General features: G+C 40.4%; 1 protein-coding gene across 1 annotated transcript; it reads right to left on the reverse strand.

Moving 5' to 3' along the window:
- Nucleotides 1–791: 791 nt before the first annotated feature.
- On the reverse strand, nt 792–19,214 carry LOC119729376 (octopamine receptor-like). The gene is made up of 4 exons (XM_038202001.1): nt 17,840–19,214; nt 10,314–10,530; nt 4,428–4,601; nt 792–1,459 (listed from the first exon to the last, which is right to left on the reverse strand). The coding sequence occupies exons 1-4, from the start codon at nt 18,888–18,890 to the stop codon at nt 985–987; spliced, it is 1,917 nt and encodes a 638-aa protein (XP_038057929.1). The 5' UTR covers nt 18,891–19,214; the 3' UTR covers nt 792–984.
- Between the last annotated feature and the right edge of the window lie 1,682 nt (nt 19,215–20,896).

Genomic DNA, 20,896 nt, shown 5'->3' on the forward strand with positions numbered 1-20,896 from the left:
CGAAACAGAACCTGAAAAACAGCTCTCAAAAGTACCTTTTGTACTCATTTCATGACAGACACAATAGTCGTTTTTATTTCATCACACCTTAGGTTACATATACCCGAAAAATAACGGAAATGTCTTCGAGCATTCCACAACCTCTTTAAACTCAAAATGTACACAGTGTCACCGATGCTTGGGTGTCGATGGCAAATGTGTAGGCTACTTCATGACCAAGTTAACCTAGATACCAGGGATCGTGGATATTGTTATGGCACACTCCTAGAACGAGTTTCCTTGATGCCGACATTATGATTCTCCACCTCATCGTATTGCCATGGATTTTAACCGCCCACTTGCAAGACGAAAGATACCCAAAGAAAGACGCAATGCATACTTCACTTTGGCTAGGCCTATTTATTCTGAGCTTTGTTGCAAGATGTGTACCATTAGAGACAGTTGTGCGTAGTGATCAATCTACAGGGTGTCCCAATACCATTGTGCATGAAACGAATCGCCGGTTTTCTCAAAAGTTGGTCAGACTAGCTAATCAAATTTTATAGCATTTTCAAGTCAGCATGGTCTTGTTTAACATTGGTGAAAAACCAGAGATATCTTTGATTTGGCAAGGCTATGTATTTTTCGACCTGCACAATGTAATATAAACGACATAAGAAACTGGCTGAAGCACGAGAAAAATCTGTCATTAACAGCATCTATAATGAGCCATTCCCCCTCCCACCCCTCACTTTTCCTTTTTTTTCTCGGTCGGAAAATTTCAAAATATTGTTTCATTACCAATCCCCCACGCGCTAAGTTACCATTTAATGTACTGCGTATAGTGACGCCACATTTTAATGCAATATTGTGTTCAGCATATTAAAAGTGCGGTGATGCCAATCGAAAGACTTGTGACGTGCAGTGTGTTTTCATAGAGCATTTTTGTTACGTGTTCATTTCTTAAAGTGCCGTTTCACGTTTACATTTCGTCGTGAGTGTGGGTTAGTTTGTGGAACTACTTTCTTGCCGCCTCCAGTTTGCAGGCGAGGACCACGAGCTTCGTCGGTTAAGGATTCGCACCCGCGGCGAAATATCGGAGTTGAGTATGCGATCAGTCTGCGGGCTTTGCCGGTGCTGCGCGCCGCTGGTCCTTGCAATGTTGCTGTCTGTGACCGGTGTTGAGTTAGCATGGCCGTACACTCTTTGATCTGTGGCTTGTCTCTGCTTTGAGCCTGCAGTTGTCTGGTGAGGTTTGTGATCGTGCTCACTGCTAACCAATGCTTCAGGGATGTCAGTAACGCAAACGTTGGGGACTCGCATGACACTGCGATCGAATGAGCTCCAATCAATGGAGGCGTGACTGCTGCTAGACCCACTGCGACCCGATGTGCCGCGAGCTGTACCACCACGTGCTGATGAGGTCCAGCTTGCTTGCTCAGACGACCTACGCACAAAGCTTGGCCTCCCACGGTGAAACCTGTAAAAGGGGGGCAACAACATGAATTATATTAATTTTTAACATTTTTTTATATGTTTTCCTGGCCAATTTCCTGAAATGTTCATTCACTCCTAAAAATCGGTCATCATCGTCTGAATCCTATTTCAATTCAATGAAAGTTTAATCGTTTTCATTGTCCGTGCATTTGGTTTCGAGAAACAGATGGCAAATTACGTTACTTGGGAATTCATTTACGCAAGCATACCTTTTTCAAATCGAATTCAGGTACAGCTAAATTGATTGACGGTTGATGAAAAAGAAACCCCTAATTTTATTTGGTGCCGATTGCATTACACTAAAAGTGAAATAAAATGGTGAATGTTTGAAGTCGCCCTCTAAAAGCGAAAAAGAAGTCTCGTAAACGAATCTGAATGGACACAAACGAAAGGTGCTGCTCAATCACTAAATTGTTTGAATTGAAATGGATCAAATGCTTTGGTAGCGAAAATGAAACGCGTGTTTGGAGTAATTCTCAAATTCAGACGAAAATGAATGACCGATTTTCAGAAGTTAATGAACATTTTAGAAAATTGGATGGAAAAACCTTTATTTTTAAATTTGTTATTTTTTTCTGGTAATGAAACCAAGGATTCCTCAAATGGGTTCTGTGGCCCCAAAGCCTGAAGAACCCTTTAGAGAGAAAACAATGAGAAGAAATTACCGTTTTAGACGTAGGGGAAGAGCCCAGAGGAATATTCTGAGGAACGCCCGTGTAAACCCAATCCACATATTGGCCCAGGACGTGAATCGAACCCGGGTCACAGCGGTGGAAGGCGAGGACGGTACCGCTACGCCACGGATCCTAGACACCAGGATAAACGACTGTTCTGAGCTCTAAGTACAAAATGCACTCAGTGGACTTGCCTTAATTGGTTAGACGCGTGATAACGGGCATTAATACCCGTTGGCGCGTAATCGCGAATTTTCCAGATGTGCCATTGTGTTGGGTTTTTGCACGACATCTAAAACGGAAATATTCATAAAACTGTAAGTAAAACTACTTCTTATTTAAGACATAATTGTTCCAAATTATTTTAAAAATACAGACGGTATTGTGCAGTTTTTGTCGTCATAGATACCCGGGAAATAAACGTCAAATTTCGAGGAGAACACCGTTTACCAAAATTTCGTTTCTAATTAGGCTTTTATTAAAACGTTTTAGAGAGATAGGATGCCGAACCGATGAAACAAAAGCGACATTTCATTGTTCATCTTAAAGCTAAAGATATTGTGCTCGGCATTACCACGGTTATGTATCAGAATTCAATCATAAAGACCAAAAACGTAGACTCATGAATATTCAAAAATATAATTCGCTGGCTTGACAGACTTCGAGGCCAGATCGGGTGATCGGGCTACGCCAACCTGACTCCCCTTTGGCCACGTCACGGATCCTATACACACAAGGATTAACGACTCGGCCCAACCCCTGGTTAGACGCGTGATAACGGCCCGTACTGGTGGCAAATACCATGAATACTTTTCAACAAAGACCACTGCGCGCAGTGGCTTTCAGATTTGCAAGGCTCTGCGTCCGATCTGGCCTCGAAGTCTGTCAAGCCAGCGAATTATATTTTTGAATATTCATGAGTCTACGTTTTTGGTCTTAATGATTGAATTCTGATAAGTGATAACTACATAAACCATGGCCCATGGTAATGCCGAGCACAATATCTTTAGCTTTAAGATGAACAATGAAATGTCGCTTTTGTTTCATCGGTTCGGCATCCTATCTCTCTAAAACGTTTTAATAAAAGCCTAATTAGAAACGAAATTTGGGTAAACGGTGTTCTCCTCGAAATTTGACGTTTATTTCCCGGGTAAATACCTGCATCTGTGACGACAAAAACTGTACAATACCATCTGTTATATCCTGAAGTATTTATTTTTTAAATAATTTGGAACAATTATATCTTAAATAAGAAGTAGTTTTACTTACAGTGTTATGAATATTTCCGTTTTAGATGTCGTGCAAAAACCCAACACAATGGCACATCTGGAAAATTCGCGATTACGCGCTAACGGGAATTAATGCCCGTTATCACGCGTCTAACCAATTAAGGCAAGTCCACTGAGTGCATTTTGTACTAGAGCTCAGAACAGTCGTCTGGTGTCTAGGATCCGTGGCCACGTTAAAGTACCGATCTTGCAGCGCTTTAATTCACGATGAAGGCATTATGTAATTAAAATGAATGGCTTTAGCATGGAGGTATATATGGTTTTAGTTAGGCCCCTATGCATATAATCTAATGGTGGCAGATGTTACAATCTCAGTTTTCACATCTTATTACTGATTTTAAATTATCATTTGATTTTTCCTTTTGTAAATAAAAAAAACCAGTTTGACAAAACTCGATATAAATTTTTTTGTATAGACGACTTTCCGGCATTATTCACCTAACATGGTGAATTCTGCAATCTTCTCCCAAATGTGTACTATAGGTTTTCCCGGCTATTTTTACAACATTTTTCATTCAAATTCACCAACTCTGACATTCAATTTTGTCCGAGAACATTTCAAACGTTTAAACAAAACAAATTTAGTCATTTACCAATCATTTTAACATTTGGTCACCTTTTTAGTCACCGGATCGAGAATATTCGTCATTACAGATCAAATTTGTCTAAGCTGTTGCCGAAATGGCAGGATTCAGATATCAAATTCGTCTTTATAAATCAAATTTGATATCTGAATAACAAGGTTTGGCGCAGCCTACGAGACAAAATCGAATACTCCGGGACGAAAACGTGTGCTCATTGTTGAATTTGTTTTAACTAAATTTGAAATTGTCTGACAAGAGATGAAAGTGCACCAAATCGATGTTGATGGACGAATTTGAATATTAGAAACCGACAGTGCCTTCGAATGATAAACGTTTTAAAATAGCCGGGAAAGCTTACATTTCAAAACCTATAGTCACATTTCTCAATCAACAGTGCGTATTACCTGTCGTCGATATGTAGAATTTCTGGCGGGACACTGACGCCCAGACGTCCGCCAGCACGATAGGCGAGTGATGTCTCCCCATCGGTCACGTGACGTCGTTGGCGCTCTACGTGATGCAATCTATGACGTGCGGGTGGACAGCACTCAATGTGTAAGGTGTAGCGCCTGACATGCCTGTACAATTGAAAAGTGGAACAATGTATATCGTATATGCTAAGGCAGGCACAAACTGGTTAGAAATGAAAACAAGGCACTGCTACATTTGCAGTCAAAGTACAACATACAGTGTGTGTAGGGCCTATCCCAAAAATGCAAACAATTCGTCGGCGTTTTCACGAAGTGGCGAATCCATCGAAAATCAGATTTTTTTTCAATTTCGGTTTTTGTGCTATTTTGACTTAACTTCGTGTCCTAAACATTTCTGCAAAGTTTTAAGACCGCACAATGTGTAATTAAATAGTTACGCTAATTGCATAAGTGGCGAATCTGCGGCCCTCTGCATTTTGCGTTTTCACGAAGCGGCGAATTAAACTACAGATCCAATGGCAGAAATATGTATCTGGTCGTGTCATTTGACTAATGAACTGTCGTATCAATGAAAAATCTTTAAAAATTTGGATTAAAAGTGGGGCGAAATGACCGTTTCAAAAAGTGACCAACTTCAAAATCGATTTTCTCAAAACGCAGCGTTCGCGCTGTGTGGGCAAAATTCGCCACTTCGTGAAAACGTTCACGAATTATAATGGAATGCCAGGCGTAGAATGTGTAACTAACATAGATAATATAGGTTTTCCCGGTTATTGTAACACTTGTATCGCACGAATTCCCTATAATCGATACTTTAATTTCGTCCCCGAACATCGTCAAGCTCAATACTCAATTTTAATTTAAAAAAAAGACACCACTAGATTTCATTTAAGGTTCAGTATAATTCACATTTTTAGCATACCGATTCGTCCTAAATTTGTGAAATTCGTCTCGTTTAGCAATCGGCGTTCAATTGAAAAAGCAAATTCGTTGGGTTTTTTGTCATTCGTTTGAAACTTTTAACTTTTGCATTTCGTTTCCGGTGACTTAAAAGTCACCAAAAAACGAAATGTAATGATAACAACATTAAAACATGTGACAACAAACGAATTTGCCTTTTCAATTCAACGCCGATTGGCAAGACGAATTTCAATTCCATTTCAATTCAACGAATGATCAGTATAATTCAAATTTTTAGCATACCGATTCGTCCTATTTTTGTGGAATTCGTCTCGTTTAGCAATCGGCGTTGAATTGAAAAAGCTAATTCGTTTTGTCATTCGTTTGAAACTTTTAATGTTGTCATTGCATTTCGTTTCTGGTGACTTAAAAGTCACCAGAAACGAAATGTAATGACAACAACATTAAAACGTGTGACAACAAACGAATTTGCTTTTTCAATTCAACGCCGATTGCTTCACGAGACGAATTTCAATTCCATTTCGATTCAACGAAAGTTCAATCGTTTTCATTGTCCGTGCATTCGGTTTTGAGAAAAAGACGGCCAATTACGTTACCTGTGCATTCATTTACGCAAGCATACCATTTCTAAATTGATTTCAGGTACAACTAAATTGATTGATCGTTAATGAAAAAGAAACCTCTAATTGCATCTGGTGCCGATGGCATTAAACTAAAAGTGAAATACAATGGTGAATGTTTGAAATCGCCTTCTAAAACCGAAAAAGAAGTCATGTAAAATGATTCTGAATGGACATAAACGAAAGGTGCTGCTCAATTGATTGAACTAAAATGGAATGAATGCTCTGGTAGCGAAAATGAAACGCGTGTTCAAAGCGATTCTCAAATTCAGATGAAAATGAATGACCGATTTTCAGAAGTGAAAGAACATTTTAGGAAATTGGCCGGGAAACCTATAATAATAATATACGATGCTCATATTTTCACCATCGTATATATAGGTCATGTTCGATATAGGTTTATACAATTTTTGTGAACAAATTTGTTCAACTGCCATTCGCTAGAATTCCTGTGTAAGAACACTTTCAGACAGACTTGATTGCTATCAAGAGTGCTTCGTGAACTCTCTAGACCCCTCATATGCCGTCACTTGCCTCTTTATTTCGGGCAAAACTGATCTATGATGCATGGTCATGATTACTTAACGGATCCGAGAACAGCCACCAGCATCGTCGTGTTTAACTGTGGATGTTACCTGGTTAATCCAGTCCGATTGCCATTGACAAAAATCAAAATGGCTTACCGTGGATTACGGACGGTCAAAAACTAATGTAATGACGGCTCAGTGCCGAGTGGAATGACATTGTTATACCCTTTTCACTGTCAGTAAATATCGTTTTAGCGTGGGCCGTTCTGATCTGCGGCTACAGAACGAAGCTTTTACTGGCGAGATACCAAAAGAGTTTCCGACACACTGTCGAGATGGAGCCCCAGGCGTCGGTGTGATGTGATACCATGACTGTTATCACAGGCGTGAAATTAGCACTGGTGATTAAATCACAATTTAAACCTGATCTTGTCATCTCCGTTCTCATGTCGGGTCCCTTTGAAGAAATCAATAAATCTATTTTTTTTTAAATTGCTTTTTTAACTTCAGGAAAAGGATGAACAGTAGGCCAATTTCTGATGCCAATAGACTCCGCGACAAATATTAACATGAAACAACGCTGAGTTCATCGCCAGATGAGTCGAGATTTGCATTTTCGATTCTGACGAAAACGTTTTACACGTTTCGACTATTGGTACCGGTATACTATATATGTAATCATCTGACTGAAGAGCGATTAACCCATGATCTGCAGCGAATCCGGTGCACCCATTATTTTGTTGATGTATACTGAATCCCTATATTCATTGCCTCCCACTTTTCTGTGTATACCTGTTTCTGCAACCCCCTTTTCAATCGGTGTTTAAAGAGGTTGTGGAATGCCAGAAGACATTTCCGTCATTTTTCGGGTATATGTAGCCTAAGGTGTGATGAAATAAAAACGACTATTGTGTCTGTCATGAAATGAGTACAATAGGTACTTTTGAGAGCTGTTTTTCAGGTCCTGTTTCGACCCGAACGTGCAATTTGTGTAAAAGTCGTCGTTGGGGGCAGCAAACAAAACATAGTAAATCGTGACGTATAATAAACAGGACTCCCGATGCAGCGTAGTATAAACGAGTCATGTTTATTACGCCATGATTTTTCTCACTTTACGAAGAACCCGACGACTGTTGATTTCAATTGTGCGCTCGCCGACCAACAAATTACTCGATGAATTTCAGTTTTATAAACATATAAACGCACATTACAAAAGAATGGGACTTTGTCATTATGATATATATGGGTCTACTCTACAATAAAAAAAATATAAAAAAAAAACGACTTTCAGCATTCCACAACCTCTTTTAAGCTAATCTAGATCCTATGTCATTGTATCGCAGCAGCATATTCTATGTTTTCCCGGATATTTTAAAAGATTTTTCATTCAAATTCACCTACTCTAACATTCAATTTTGTCCACGAACAATTTCACATGCACGCTTTTAGCAAAACCAAATCAATCATATTTTACCATTTAATTACCATTTAAATTTTAAAGTTTGGTCACCCACTTTAGTCGCTGGCGAGAATATTCGTCATTGCAAATCAAATTCGTCTACTTTGCTGAATGGCAGCACTCACAGATCGAATTTGTCTTACTTCAATCAAACGAATTTTGATTTCTGAATAACAAGGTCTAGCTAGACGAGATGAAATCGAATACTCCGGGACGAAAACGTGTGCTCATTGTTTGAATTTGCTTGTACAGAATTTGAAAGTGTCTGACAAAAGACGAAATTAAACATTGGAAGTGCACCTAATCGATGTTGATGCACGAATTTGAATATTTAGAAACGGTGAATTCGAATGATAAACGTTTTAAAATAGCCGGGAAACCTATAATATACGAGATTGGGCATGTTGCCTATGTTCCGCTATAAAATAAGAGAAGAAAACCCCCTTTTTTTTGGAAGAAGAACATTTTACACTCGCTTGCAGATCCATGGGCGTCGCCAGGATTTTTTCTAGAGGGGGGCAAAAAAAATTTTTGCCAAAAAATGCTTGTATATTTCTCAACACATTCTCGATTTATCAGTTTTAGAGGGGGGCAGGGACATTTTGCCCCCCCCCCCCCCCCAACTCATTAAATTTACACCACTTTGTCTTCGCGCCTCTTTTTCTGTTCTTTTTTCTTCTTTTTTTTCCCTTCCTTTTTTTTTTTTTTTTTTTTTGCTTTTCCAGGGGGGGGGGGGCAAGTGCCCCCCCTTGCCCCCCCCCCCCCTCGCGACGCCCATGTGCAGATCCATATACGCCATATATTACGCATGCAATTATTGCATGATTTCAGGTGCGCAATGTCTCAACGGGAAATTCGTGACTAATTTCCTGCCAATATTATTTTCTGAAATGTTCATTCACTTCTGAAAATCGGTCATTCATTTTCAAGTTCAATTGTTTTCATTGTCCGTGCACTCGGTTTTGAGAAACAGACGGTGCGCCTCCAAGAGTTTGCAACGCGTTGGCCAATCACAATGCGCGAAATCAGTCGACCTTTTCCAAACACGCATTGGGTCGACAGATTTTGCGCATTGTGATTGGCCAACGCGTTGCAAACTCTTGGAGGCGCACTATTGTGAAACGCCCGTATTCATTCCTGTGCATTCATTTACGCAAGCACACCTTTTCAATGGCGCGCAGAGTTCTTGAATACAATTTCGTGAATGTGCAATCAAAAGTACGTTTTCTCATTCAAAATAGCAGATTGCATCACATAACATTAAACTAAAACTGTAAAATAGAATGGCCAATGTTTGAAAGCGCCCTCAAAAAGCGAAAAGGAAGTCTTTTAAACGAATCTGAATGAGCCTAATTAAACGAAAGGTGCTGCTCAATTACTTAAATTATTGATTGAACTGAAATGGAATCTAATTCTCTGGTAGCGAAAATGAAACGCGTGTTCAGAGCGATTCTCAACTTGATTCAGACGAAAATGAATGACCGATTTTCAGAAGTGAATGGACATAGGAAATTGGTCGGGAAAACCTATATTAACGCTACACCATCTCGACGTGCCGCACACCAAAAAGCACGGACGATATATCACAGAGTTGTAATGACTCGAGTCAATGACCCGACTCGAGTCCGACTCGAGCCACAATTTTTGATGACTCGAATCGACTCGACTCCTTAAGGGCAAATGACTCGAATCGAATCGAGTCACTGCGACGAAATGACTCGACTCGACTTGAGTCCCTCATCAGAATGACTCGACTCGACTCGAGGAAGGCTAATGAGACTCGCGTCCCAAAAATAAAAGCAAAACTTTGCGAAAAATATTTGCAATGACTTACGCCGGTGCCGGTTTTTGTTCACGTCACGTTAGAATAATGTATACATATACATACGTGGTTTGATCAGTGTCCCCATTAGTTGAATGGCGATCAGCTGGCACCCACTTTTTATTTTCAAGAGTCAAATGTGGTGTCACCACATAGTAGCCCGAATGTAAAACTGACTTTCTCTCTTGTGTGATATTAATTGTATAGTGTTCAAATATTTGTGACTCGAATTGACTCGAGTTAAATACTTGACTCGACTCGACTCGACTACACTCTGTGACTCGACTCGACTCGACCTTCTTAACCTAATGACTCGACTCGACTCGAGTCACTTCTTTAAAATGACTCGAATCGACTCGAGTCACCAAAATCAGAGAGTGACTCGATACAACTCTGGTATATCAACTTCAAGTACATGTATGCTTCAAACGATAACAGAATGATTCAAATTGCAAGATTTAGTAATGGTCGGATCCCGTTTTTCCCCCAATAATTATTGTGGTGAATTACTTGCAGTAGTTAAGGAGCAATATCTTCTTGAAGGCCCGTCTGAAGAGCGGTTTACAGCAGATGTATATGATGGGGTTGAGAAGACTGTTGGCGTAGCCCAGCCAGAGCGCTGCTCGGTCCAGAGCCACGGGAATGTAGCAACTGGGACAAAACGGTTTGATGACGTAGAGAAGAAAGAATGGCAGCCAACATACTACGAACACCGTCATGATGAGACCTGTAGGGGGATAATAAAATGTCTATTAAGATGTCTACTCCACTGTATAGCTTTCATTACCATGAAAGCTTTTCGGACGTTGCAAATTCGAAAAGCGGTGCAAATCTATGATCATTTGTCACATCTCGTCTTTCAAAGTGAGGGTATACGCCCCCCCCCCCCCCCCCCCCCGGATTTACGATCTTGCATTCTTCATGTAAAAGTTCATGTGATTGCAACCAGATTATTTTCAGAGATTTGTCGCCCATTGTAATGGTCATATCAACGTCAAACTGGATCACTATTGGCCTTGAACGTATACCTCTTTGGCAATAAAACACCTCAAACATTCACGTATTGCAACTTGCATAAAATAGATGGATCCGTGCGCGTTATCACTTCTATCGTGAATTAGGCCCCGGCCCTTTAAAGGGAATACATCATTTGCTTTTGCTGAAATTTTCAGAAATGGATGGAGTTGGGGTGCAGGTAATATATAGCAAATATTGTTACACTGACTTTTTGACGTTATGGGTTCATAGATACTATAAAAACCAAGGAAAACAATCATTTTGCTGTAGTCTGGTTTCCTGACTCCATTTAAGATGAAACAGAGCAATTTATAGACATTGGGGAATTGTGTAAGGTCAGGGAACCAGTGTAGCTGGCTTGTACCCGTTCATAGTGTGTAATCAATTGCAAACAAATGCGGACTAACTCAATAGGGTCAATTTGGGCAAGTATTTGAAGGAAAAAAAGCCACTCCAACGCTGGTCGGCCGACCAGCTTTGGAAATTGATACAAAATACCACATTTCTTGAAAATGACAGTATATATACCAGGTGCCATGATTTTACAGGACGCTTTAGACTATCATTCCCTAACAGTCCAGCAAGGTATTTCAAAATAATTTGTAGTTTTATTTTTTGATGTTTGCAAATGTTGTACATTCCCTTTAATGGCGAACACATTGCGCTTTAGCTATTGTTCAGGGCAACTGTCATGAAACATGTTCTCAGTATAACCATGATAGGGCTCCGTTCGTGCACAGTGATCAGGCGCCGGCCAGTTGCATTACCAGAATGATTGAGGTGTAATGCAACTCATGGTAAACGTTGGAGGCGTGAGGGATTTTTGAGTTAGCCTTCGGATCAAGTGGATCAAACAAATGGCAAGTGGTGAAATACAGTCTACGAAATAGTAAAAAATACACTGGATCGAATCACTGCAGTAGGCTATACTGTTTTTGAAATGGAACAGGGTTCGACTTTAGCGGTAGCCCGCTAGCCAAATGCTAGTCTATAAAGCGAGGTGGGCTAGTCAAACTATTCCTAAAGTAGCCCGGCTGGCGAGCCAAACATTATTGGGATACGGCAACGATGAAAAGACAGGAAGAAATAAATCATTAAATTCAGAAAGCAAACCTGTATCAATTTTGTATCAATTTGTGTCTAATTTTATTAACTGTTTATGGTTAATTATTAGATAAGTTTATTAAAACACACTGACAAGATTGCCTCAGTATACACGTTGTACGTGTATGCACATTTAAGGGTTCCTATACATTTATGATGGAAATCATGCGGGCTAGTGAAAATGCCCGCTAGCTAGTTAAGAGTCTGCTTCAGTAGCCTGGCTGGCTAGTGGAAAAAGGTAAGGATGAACCCTGTATCATGAAAGCTGTCTGCCTGTCAGTAACTGATCAGGCGGAACGTTTCAAAAAGTGAGGAGCACATAATAGTGCGTGAATCACCATTATACATTCTTCAGCCTGCAGATCTAAAGCAGTGAGGCCTGGGGAACGGCGACATTTTGTGATTTTAAAACGTTTCCCGGTGTTTCCTTTTTCATAATTTGGCGGGAATATGATAACTTTAAAACGATATCTCCACATCATTGCACCCGCAGGCCAGTGTAATTTATGACAGCTTTTACTTGGGTTGTGTTTGCGCCTCCAACGCATTAAAAATAAATCCGCCTTCATGCTTGTCGGGTAGCAAACAATTTGAAATTTGTAAATTACGCACTTCATAACTAAACGTGGGCGGATTTTTTCGTACGAGTCTCATTTAAAAGTGAATAAATTTAGTTCAAAATGGTTCAAACTCTAGTACACACGCTTAGAAGAGCCTAACTTACAAGGTAATTTATTACTAATGCAAACACTTTCCTGACATTTCGATGGGCTTGAATTTCTGTCGGATTGGTTTTCTTGCAACTCGAAGGGTCATCGAGGATTACTGCTTCAATACTGTAGAGACTACAGGGTGAGTAAAAAAAAACGAAACCCAAATGTCGGGACTATTGTTTTATTGAAGTTCTGCATGTAGCACTTTCAAAATCTAGTATATAAAAGCCAAATTCATGAGCTTTCTTTTACTACAAGAATAATTCAAATCACGCATGTATTTTTCAAGTTAAGGTTCTGTCCACGGATCACCAAAAAGGTGTGCACTCTTTCAGCAAAACGAAAACAATTCACTAACATCCCTATGTGATTCGTTTCCGTTTTGCTGAAAGAACACTGAACTTTTTGCGATCCGTGGGCAGAACCTTAAAACGGTGGTTGTGTTTAAAATTCCGTAACTTGAAAAGTACATAAGTGATTTGAATAATTCTTGTACTAAAAGAAAGCTTATGAATTGGACTTTCATATCCTAGATTTTGAAAATGCTACATGCAGAACTTCCCTAAAATAATGGTCCCAACATTTGGGTTTCGGGGTTTTTTTTACTCACCCTGTATAAAGTGAGGTATATTCTATTCACTGACATTTTTATACTCACGAGATAAGAAATAAAAACGGTGAGTCTGGTTGGCTCGCATTACTCACAGATCATTGCAATACGTGGGTCATTTTCAGTGACGTCACTTATTCGCTCAGTGATTCAAAACATCCCCATTAAAGTATATTTGCCAGTGATTCCAATATCCACAAAATGTCCCCGATGGATCAAAACAACACATGCCCGCGTAATTATGCGACGCTCAATAGCGTCAAGTTTCAACTGGTGCGGGTCGGCTGCATATCACCGATTGCGACTACATGCTATATGTTTTCATTATCTGAAGTCCATGTCTGATGATTTTGTCGCCAGAGTAAAAACACAGTTAATTTCTTTTCCTCTTGTAAATAGAAACAAATACTTGACTTAATGAGTAATGTCTGCCTCGCACGCGCACTAAATTGGGAACTTCAACCATAAATTGCCACAGAGGAGAAGTTATACGCACTACAATCTAATCAATAGCAGTGCGTCATCAGCCAAAATGGCATACTGATCTAATAGTGACTGGTTCCTTCTTTATTTTTGGTAAGCAATTGTTTTCCACTCGGGGCATCTTCATGACGTACGCTAGGCTCAGGTCCACCGAACATCATTGGTCTGTATTTGGTTCTTATTCATTATCTTTAAATAGGACTTTTTTACAAATGGCTCCTCATTAAATGTTAATAAAGGGTGAGGGAAAAAAAGTGTCAATTTGGAAAAGTTTTTGTCCCCCACAAAAACGGGAAAGGTTGTTATTTTTTCTCTTTAGCCAACATTCCATCTGGGTATTGACCACAGTCAGTAAAAGTTTCACTGATATTCAGCCATAAACATGCATGAAAAGGATATCAGGCCTTTCTTTACGACTTCCCAAAACACAATGTTCATAGACCTTTTGCTCTGAACACAACGACAACAATGGGCCTCAGGACAATGGAGGAAATCAATGGAATAAGAGAACAGGACATCAATCAAATGGAATTACATTTATTGAACTTGAAACTGAATAACAGATAAGGTTCACATTTTCAATGTCCTGCTGCTCGACCTTCCACCTGTCTGTCATTCTGATCAATGCATAGTTGTGCCTGTGTTCTCATGTCTACAATAACTCTGCGGACCATCCATGTTCTTCTGAGGGCTTCCAGTAATTCGTTGGTGAAAATCCTGCAGGGTGTTTGGCACAATGCGGTACGCCTGGTCCTTGAGTTACCCCCCCCCCCCCCGAAAAAAAAAATCAAAGGGGGGTAAGATCTGGAGATTTCGGCGCCCCTCCTGCGCCATTAAATTACGTAAAACATATTAAATACATTTGTGTTGGTACTGTTTTGAGGTAACGTCACAAAGAAAGGCCGATATCTTTGCGTAATGCGTGTATGAATGTATCAGTGACATTTGTACTGAATGTGGTCAATACCCAGATCGAATGTTGGCTGAAGAGAGAAAAACTGGTAACCTTTCCCGTTTTTGTGGGAGACAAGGAATTATCAAAAGGGACATTTTTTTCCGACTCACACATAAAAAATATATATATATGCAATTTCGTGAGACCACAAGTATGAAACGTTCATTAAACTGTGTGGACAAAAAACAACAACTGTCAATTCTCACACCAAGCTGTTCAATCGATCGGTGACACTCAACAGTACAGACTGTACTCCAAAATTGTCATTCTAAAATTAAAATGAACACGTTCGTTCTTGGATCGTTTTATCTGTACATGTAGTATAAACCATGCACGAAGAACCCTGTGATATGAAGAGTTCTCAAGCACTAAGGCACGTTTTGATTATAGCCTGGTTTATCACGAAAGGTGCCAGAAGGCAGAAGACATCACTTCGGTTATGCCGGAGACCGGGCGTGCCCAAAAATCAGTTGTGAGGATTCTCCTTAGACACTGAGTAATAAACCTCAAGGCTATACTTGAGAATTGGTGAATAAATCATGTTTACAATCATTGTTAAGTATGGCATGCAAGTCACTGAGACTCAGAAATCGACCGCAGTATATTTCATCCCTATATGGTTTGTATCACCTATAGCAATGAAGTTCTTCCCATACGTCTCTATATTTACAAATTTAAAACCTATATCCATGCATCAAACAAACCGGAGGCTGATGCCAAAAATATGTAAAGCTACATGGGATTTGTACGGTGTTTTTTGTTTGAAGCAACAAAATTGCTTAAATCTTAAAGGGAATATACATGATTTGCTTTTGCTGTAATTTTCAGAAATGGATGGAATTGGGGGGTTGGAAATATATAGCAAATATAGTTACACTGACTTTTTTGAGGTTTTGGGTTCGAAAACGCTATAAAAACCAAGAAAAACAATCATTTTCCTGTAGTCTGGTTCCCTGACTCCATATAAGAAGAAACAGAGCAGTTTACATATATTGGGGAATTGTAAGGTCAGGGACCAGTCTAGCTGGCTTGTACCCGTTCATAGGTGTGTAATCGATTGCAAACAAGTGAGATGGTCAATTGGGGCCAGTATTTGAAAAAAGCCAGTTTTTTTCCAACGCTGATCTTGAAAATGACAGTATACCAGGTGCCATGATTTTACAGGATGCTTTACACTGTCATTCACTAACAGTCCAGCAAGGTATTTCAAAATGATTTGGTAGTTTTATTTTTTGATATTTGCAAATGTTGTTATTCCCTTTAATGGCGAACACATTGCGCTATAGCTGTTCAGGGCAACTGTCTTGAAACATTTTCTCAGTACAACCATGATAGGGCTCCGTTCGTGCACAGTGATCACGTGCCTGCCAGTGCCGGCCCTTCAAGTATGGTGTTTATAACAACTTGCCAATAAAGTTGCAGCTCATTGGATAAGTAACTATACCTTATTCTTTTTTTTATAGAAAAAGAAACAGAAAACATGCAATGATTAGGATCTCGTAACTATAATTTTCGTTGAAACGCACCAAAAAAATTGCGCCCGCGCGAACACACATTATAAACCTTCTTTCAATGATTGTTTTCCACCGAAAGATACAATTTCAGGTTTGGAATTATTTCACAGGGTATTTGGTACCATCCTTACCTTCACCTTGAGCAAGATTTCTCTCATTAAATCGGTAGGTACATTTCAGGATAAATTACAAATGTTCCTCGTGCCTTGAATTTTTTTTTGGAGTAGCACGTAAGGGTTTCCATTGGGATTCCACGTACCATGTGCAACCCGATATAACAGCAAGCAGTTAATTTTTGCCAGAATCGCTTTTCATCCAAATATCCAATGTCGGCCGCCTGCCCATATGTCAGCACAAAATTAATAGCGATACGTTATTTGAACAGCTACAGACAAACTGTTTGTTTCGTGCACTGAAGAAACTGTGTTGCCGTGCACGCATCAAGATTGCCGTTCCCTTGTATATATACACATGTAATCTAATATAGCTCTATGACTCCACTTCAGCAATACGAGATCGGCCAAAATGCACCGTGTTCACTGAGTTGAGAACATTTGCGAAAAATTTCTTTATGAAAACCTGCTGCGCATTCATCCCGTGAACATAAAACACTCGTACTTGTATTTTTGAGACAAGTGTCCCCGAAAAACAGGAATGAAACATAAAATCTTTAAAATAATTAAGGAAGCAATATAAACAAAAATTCTTAGCCTATCTTGCAGGGATTTGGTTTTTTTTGTGAAAAAAATGTTGCAACCCGACGCCACTTCCGCGATTGTGTACAAAGTCTTTGGAGAGTCATGAAAATGTTCAAAGTATTTCCTAGGAAACGTTTCTCAGTCCCGTGCAGATTCATGTCATCATCATTTTTGCAATGAATGACCTTCATTGAGATGATATGAAGAAAAAAGTGGCGTCAGGTTTTTCTCGTGAAGTGATTGAAGGGTCTCTCATAGATCCAGGAGGATGATGTGAATGATTTGCTCTCCATAAAAAAAACTCTTGAGGCTATATGCACACGTCCGTGTACTTCAAACCAAATGAGCAATTACGCGGACACCTTAAATAAACTACCTTAGCGACAATCGGTAATTTTGTAATTAGCTTAAGTTCGTCTTCTCCAACTTAATACAGATTGTATGCCCGTTGGTTATGTCCGACTCCTGATCTTATTTTGATAGATGGACCATGCATTAATTCCCATCATTATGTTGATTGTTGCTTCTGGCAAACATGAATTACTACCCGTCATCCAGTCCATAATTTATTGGAAGCGAACTTTTCCAAGGAACATACAATGTATCTTACGATAAGACTTTGCCTTTGTATATAGACAAATTATTTTCTTTCTGCTATATAACTTGTTTGTCGTGATACTTTTATTGGGGTTTAATATGCTAATAATAAATGACCTATCGCGGTAGAATAGCGATAGATTCGCGTCAACGCATCTTGTGAAATATCGTTCAATTACATGATATACAAACGGACGCGGAAAGCGCCAAATCTGACACAAACAAACCCAAGTACATAGAAACTCCATAAGGGGCGTGGCTAACTCGCAAACTTTGTTAAAACTCCCCAGCTCATTTTAAGAACATCTTAAAAACACCCAATGCTTGAGGAGTGATCTCTCTTACCTAATGTCTTGGCCGTTTTGACCTCGGCAAGATGCATTCCTGATTTCTTCTGTTTCCTCTTCGAGGCAGCTCGGCGAACAAGACACCATACTTTCCGTCGTGTCCTAGCTCTTTGCTGAGACAGTGCCTTGACCTTGGATGAGTGGACTAGCTGGGCATTCGACGCAGCTCCGTCTGGATGCCTCGCGGTGATGGTAGAACCATGAAATCGATGATTGCTGTCCGTGTCATGACTAGGATCCGAGGCCGATCGATGGGTTCCGGTATGCCTTACCCTAGCTGGAGCCCCATTCTTCCGGGGTAGCGATCGTCGAAACTGCGCCCCCTTTTTCGACAGACGGTAAATTTTACAGTAGACTGTTAGCATGACAACAAGGGGGATGTAGAAGGACCCTAGGGCTGAGCAGATTACGTATAGTCGGTCTTGGTCGTACGTACACTGGTCGGTGATGTTGTTAGTTCTTTTGGGCCAGCCGAATATTGGAGGCGATGCGATGACGAAGGAGAGAAACCACACTGATAGGATCGTGAGGAAGGCCCGTTTATTGGTCTGTTTGGTGCCGTTCCTCAAATGAGAAGAGATGGACCAGTAACGATTGAGGCCAATAGTGCAGAGGTGGAGAATAGATGCTGTGCAACAGGACACGTCTACAAAGATGAAGAAATCGCAAGCGGCGCGACCGAAATGCCACTTACCGTCTGATAGCTCCACGTTCAGGGTAAGGGGTAAGACGAACAACGCGATAGAGAGATCGGCGATGGCCAGCGAGGCAAAGAAGAAATTCTCAAAGGTCCGAAGCTGTCGCTCAAGTAGCAGAGCCAGAACCACCAGGGAGTTGCCCAATGCAATGAGCACCGTGAGAGCGGTGAGCATTACCCCGATAGGCCAGCGCACTTGATGATCGACCTCCCTCTCTGGAGAGAATCCCCAACTCGTGTCATCATCATCCTCAGGGCTCAGGACGGAACCTAGAATCGTCCAGTTGCTGTCAAAGTACTGGAGGCCACCTTCAGACTCCACGGAAAAATATGATTCGTTTGGCCGCATCATGGGTAACGCCGCGCTAGTTGATGAGACGAATCCGATCCACCAGCCTCGTTGGCTGCTGCATTCGGCACCGCAGACTTATAAAAAGGAAGTTCTTGGGTTTTTTTTCATCCATAGTCCAGCTGCACGGTCACTAGGCCTAAGCTGATCGCTACGTGCTCCAAGACGCTAGTGTACTCGTGGCTCGATGTCTACACACCACATGAATGTGTAGTACAACATTAAATTCAAGCTGGAAATACGATCGCTTGTGTCACTCCTGTTCTATCCGGCGGCCATTTCCCGATATGTTAAAAAACATAAATTCCGTCATGATCCCCGCGCGCCCACCAGAGAGTTGTTGCAACCACTACATGTAGCTCCGTGCAATCATAGAGAAAGGACACATGGTGTAAAGATGATGAGTTACAACTACGTGAGTGCACGTGCTGTTGCATGCAGTGGGGGTTACTTGCGGGCGTTGAAGTCGAATCCGCACCCGCCGTGCTGTACATGCGTCAGTCGGCGGTGATTGCATCGGCACTGCTGCGCTGTCAGAATAAGCCGTTTCACAACTACAGAGGGCGGTATACTTTTGGTCAAAATGGGACTGATTCGATGCGGTAGTAGCCTCATTGTCAATCATCGATTGACAATCAAGCTAGCTGGTCACACTTGACGCACTCAAAACAAGAAACGAAAATTGTAAAAAAATTCCCCAAAACACAAAAACAATACAAAACAACGCAAACAGCTAGGGGTACCTTACTGAATTTTACTTTTATCACAATTATTCAAGGACTTCAGCTATAAATGTTACCTCTGACAATGTGGAAAAATGGAAGAATAGTACACTTACATTTTGTACATTTGGCCCTATGGAAGCTATTAAAATAAATACCGCACCAACATGCACAAGCCAAACCGATCTGAAATTATTAATAGATGACATGATAATATGTTGACAAATTTCAAGCAACATCATTGTTGGCTCTCATCAGGTTGGCGTAGCGGTACTTTCCTTGCCTTCCACCGCTGTGACCTTGGTTCGAATCCTGCCTGGGCCAATATGTGGATTGGGTTTTCTATCCCTGCCTGATTCCATTATTCTGGGATTTTCCTCCAACCACTCAAACTGTAATCTCTGTAAGGGACCCCACTGGAAATAAGTCAAAAGTCTTTTGTGGGCTACCCCAGCCTAGTGCCAAATATTCATCAATAAACAAATAAATTTCACCCTTCAACCATGAACTCAAAAACTCGTCTTCCCATTTGAGTTTTTGTAAAGACCTTCCTCCAATTTATTTAATATACTCTAAATAACCCTGAGGTAAAGGACAACACAATTTATTTACACCTTTTACAAAAGTTGAAACAAACATTCTTTAAAAAGAATTTAATGTAAGCCTGACGTCGTGCTTTATCCAGTGCTATCGACACAGGTCAAATAAAGAAACTGTAGTGCAGAGGATGAAATGACAGTCAGACTCATCACATACATGGACCATATTCCATGTTTTCCCAAAATATATTAAATGTTACGAGATATTTGCCTTCCTAACTGCAAGAGAATTTCTCTCTTGCAGTTAGGAAGGAGAGAGCTCAAAATTGATTGTGCTGGATCATATATATACAAAAATCTATTGATGTAGCCTCAAAAATGTTCTGTCCCAGACTGGGACAGGCCAACTTTACTCACTCTTTAGCCAACAAAAAATCTCCCAAATTTTCAGTTGGCAAAGACAAGGTCCTCAAAGACTAAATTCAATTTTTAAAGGAGAGTTGTCTTTTATATTTTGCATATGAGAGGGAAGTCAAGTGATTTCAAAATGAGGCTAAAGACTAGATGCTAAAGACTAGACTGGTACATGTCCATCCATGGTCCATCTGTTTGAAAAGACTGACCTCTTCATTCATTGTCATGAGTCTGTTGGCTGAATATGGAGAACAGTACCAGACATGCCAGATGCTTCTTTTGGCATAGTTGATTGATGCAGTACTGATAAGGGTTGTTGGACCGGTTGTTTCAG

This window comes from Patiria miniata, unplaced genomic scaffold, assembly GCF_015706575.1.
Source record: "Patiria miniata isolate m_02_andy unplaced genomic scaffold, ASM1570657v1 HiC_scaffold_1, whole genome shotgun sequence".
Classification (NCBI taxonomy): domain Eukaryota; kingdom Metazoa; phylum Echinodermata; class Asteroidea; order Valvatida; family Asterinidae; genus Patiria; species Patiria miniata.

Bases quoted from the DNA above. Each gene is read 5' to 3' on its own strand.
- LOC119729376 (XM_038202001.1), bottom strand. From the start codon at position 18,890: ATGATGCGGCCAAACGAATCATATTTTTCCGTGGAGTCTGAAGGTGGC. The intron at 10,531-17,839 runs GTAAGAGAGATC...ATCCCCCTACAG, and splicing joins CAAAACGGCCAAGACATTAG to GTCTCATCATGACGGTGTTC. The intron at 4,602-10,313 runs GTAATTCACCAC...TCAATTGTACAG, and splicing joins TTGCTCCTTAACTACTGCAA to GCATGTCAGGCGCTACACCT.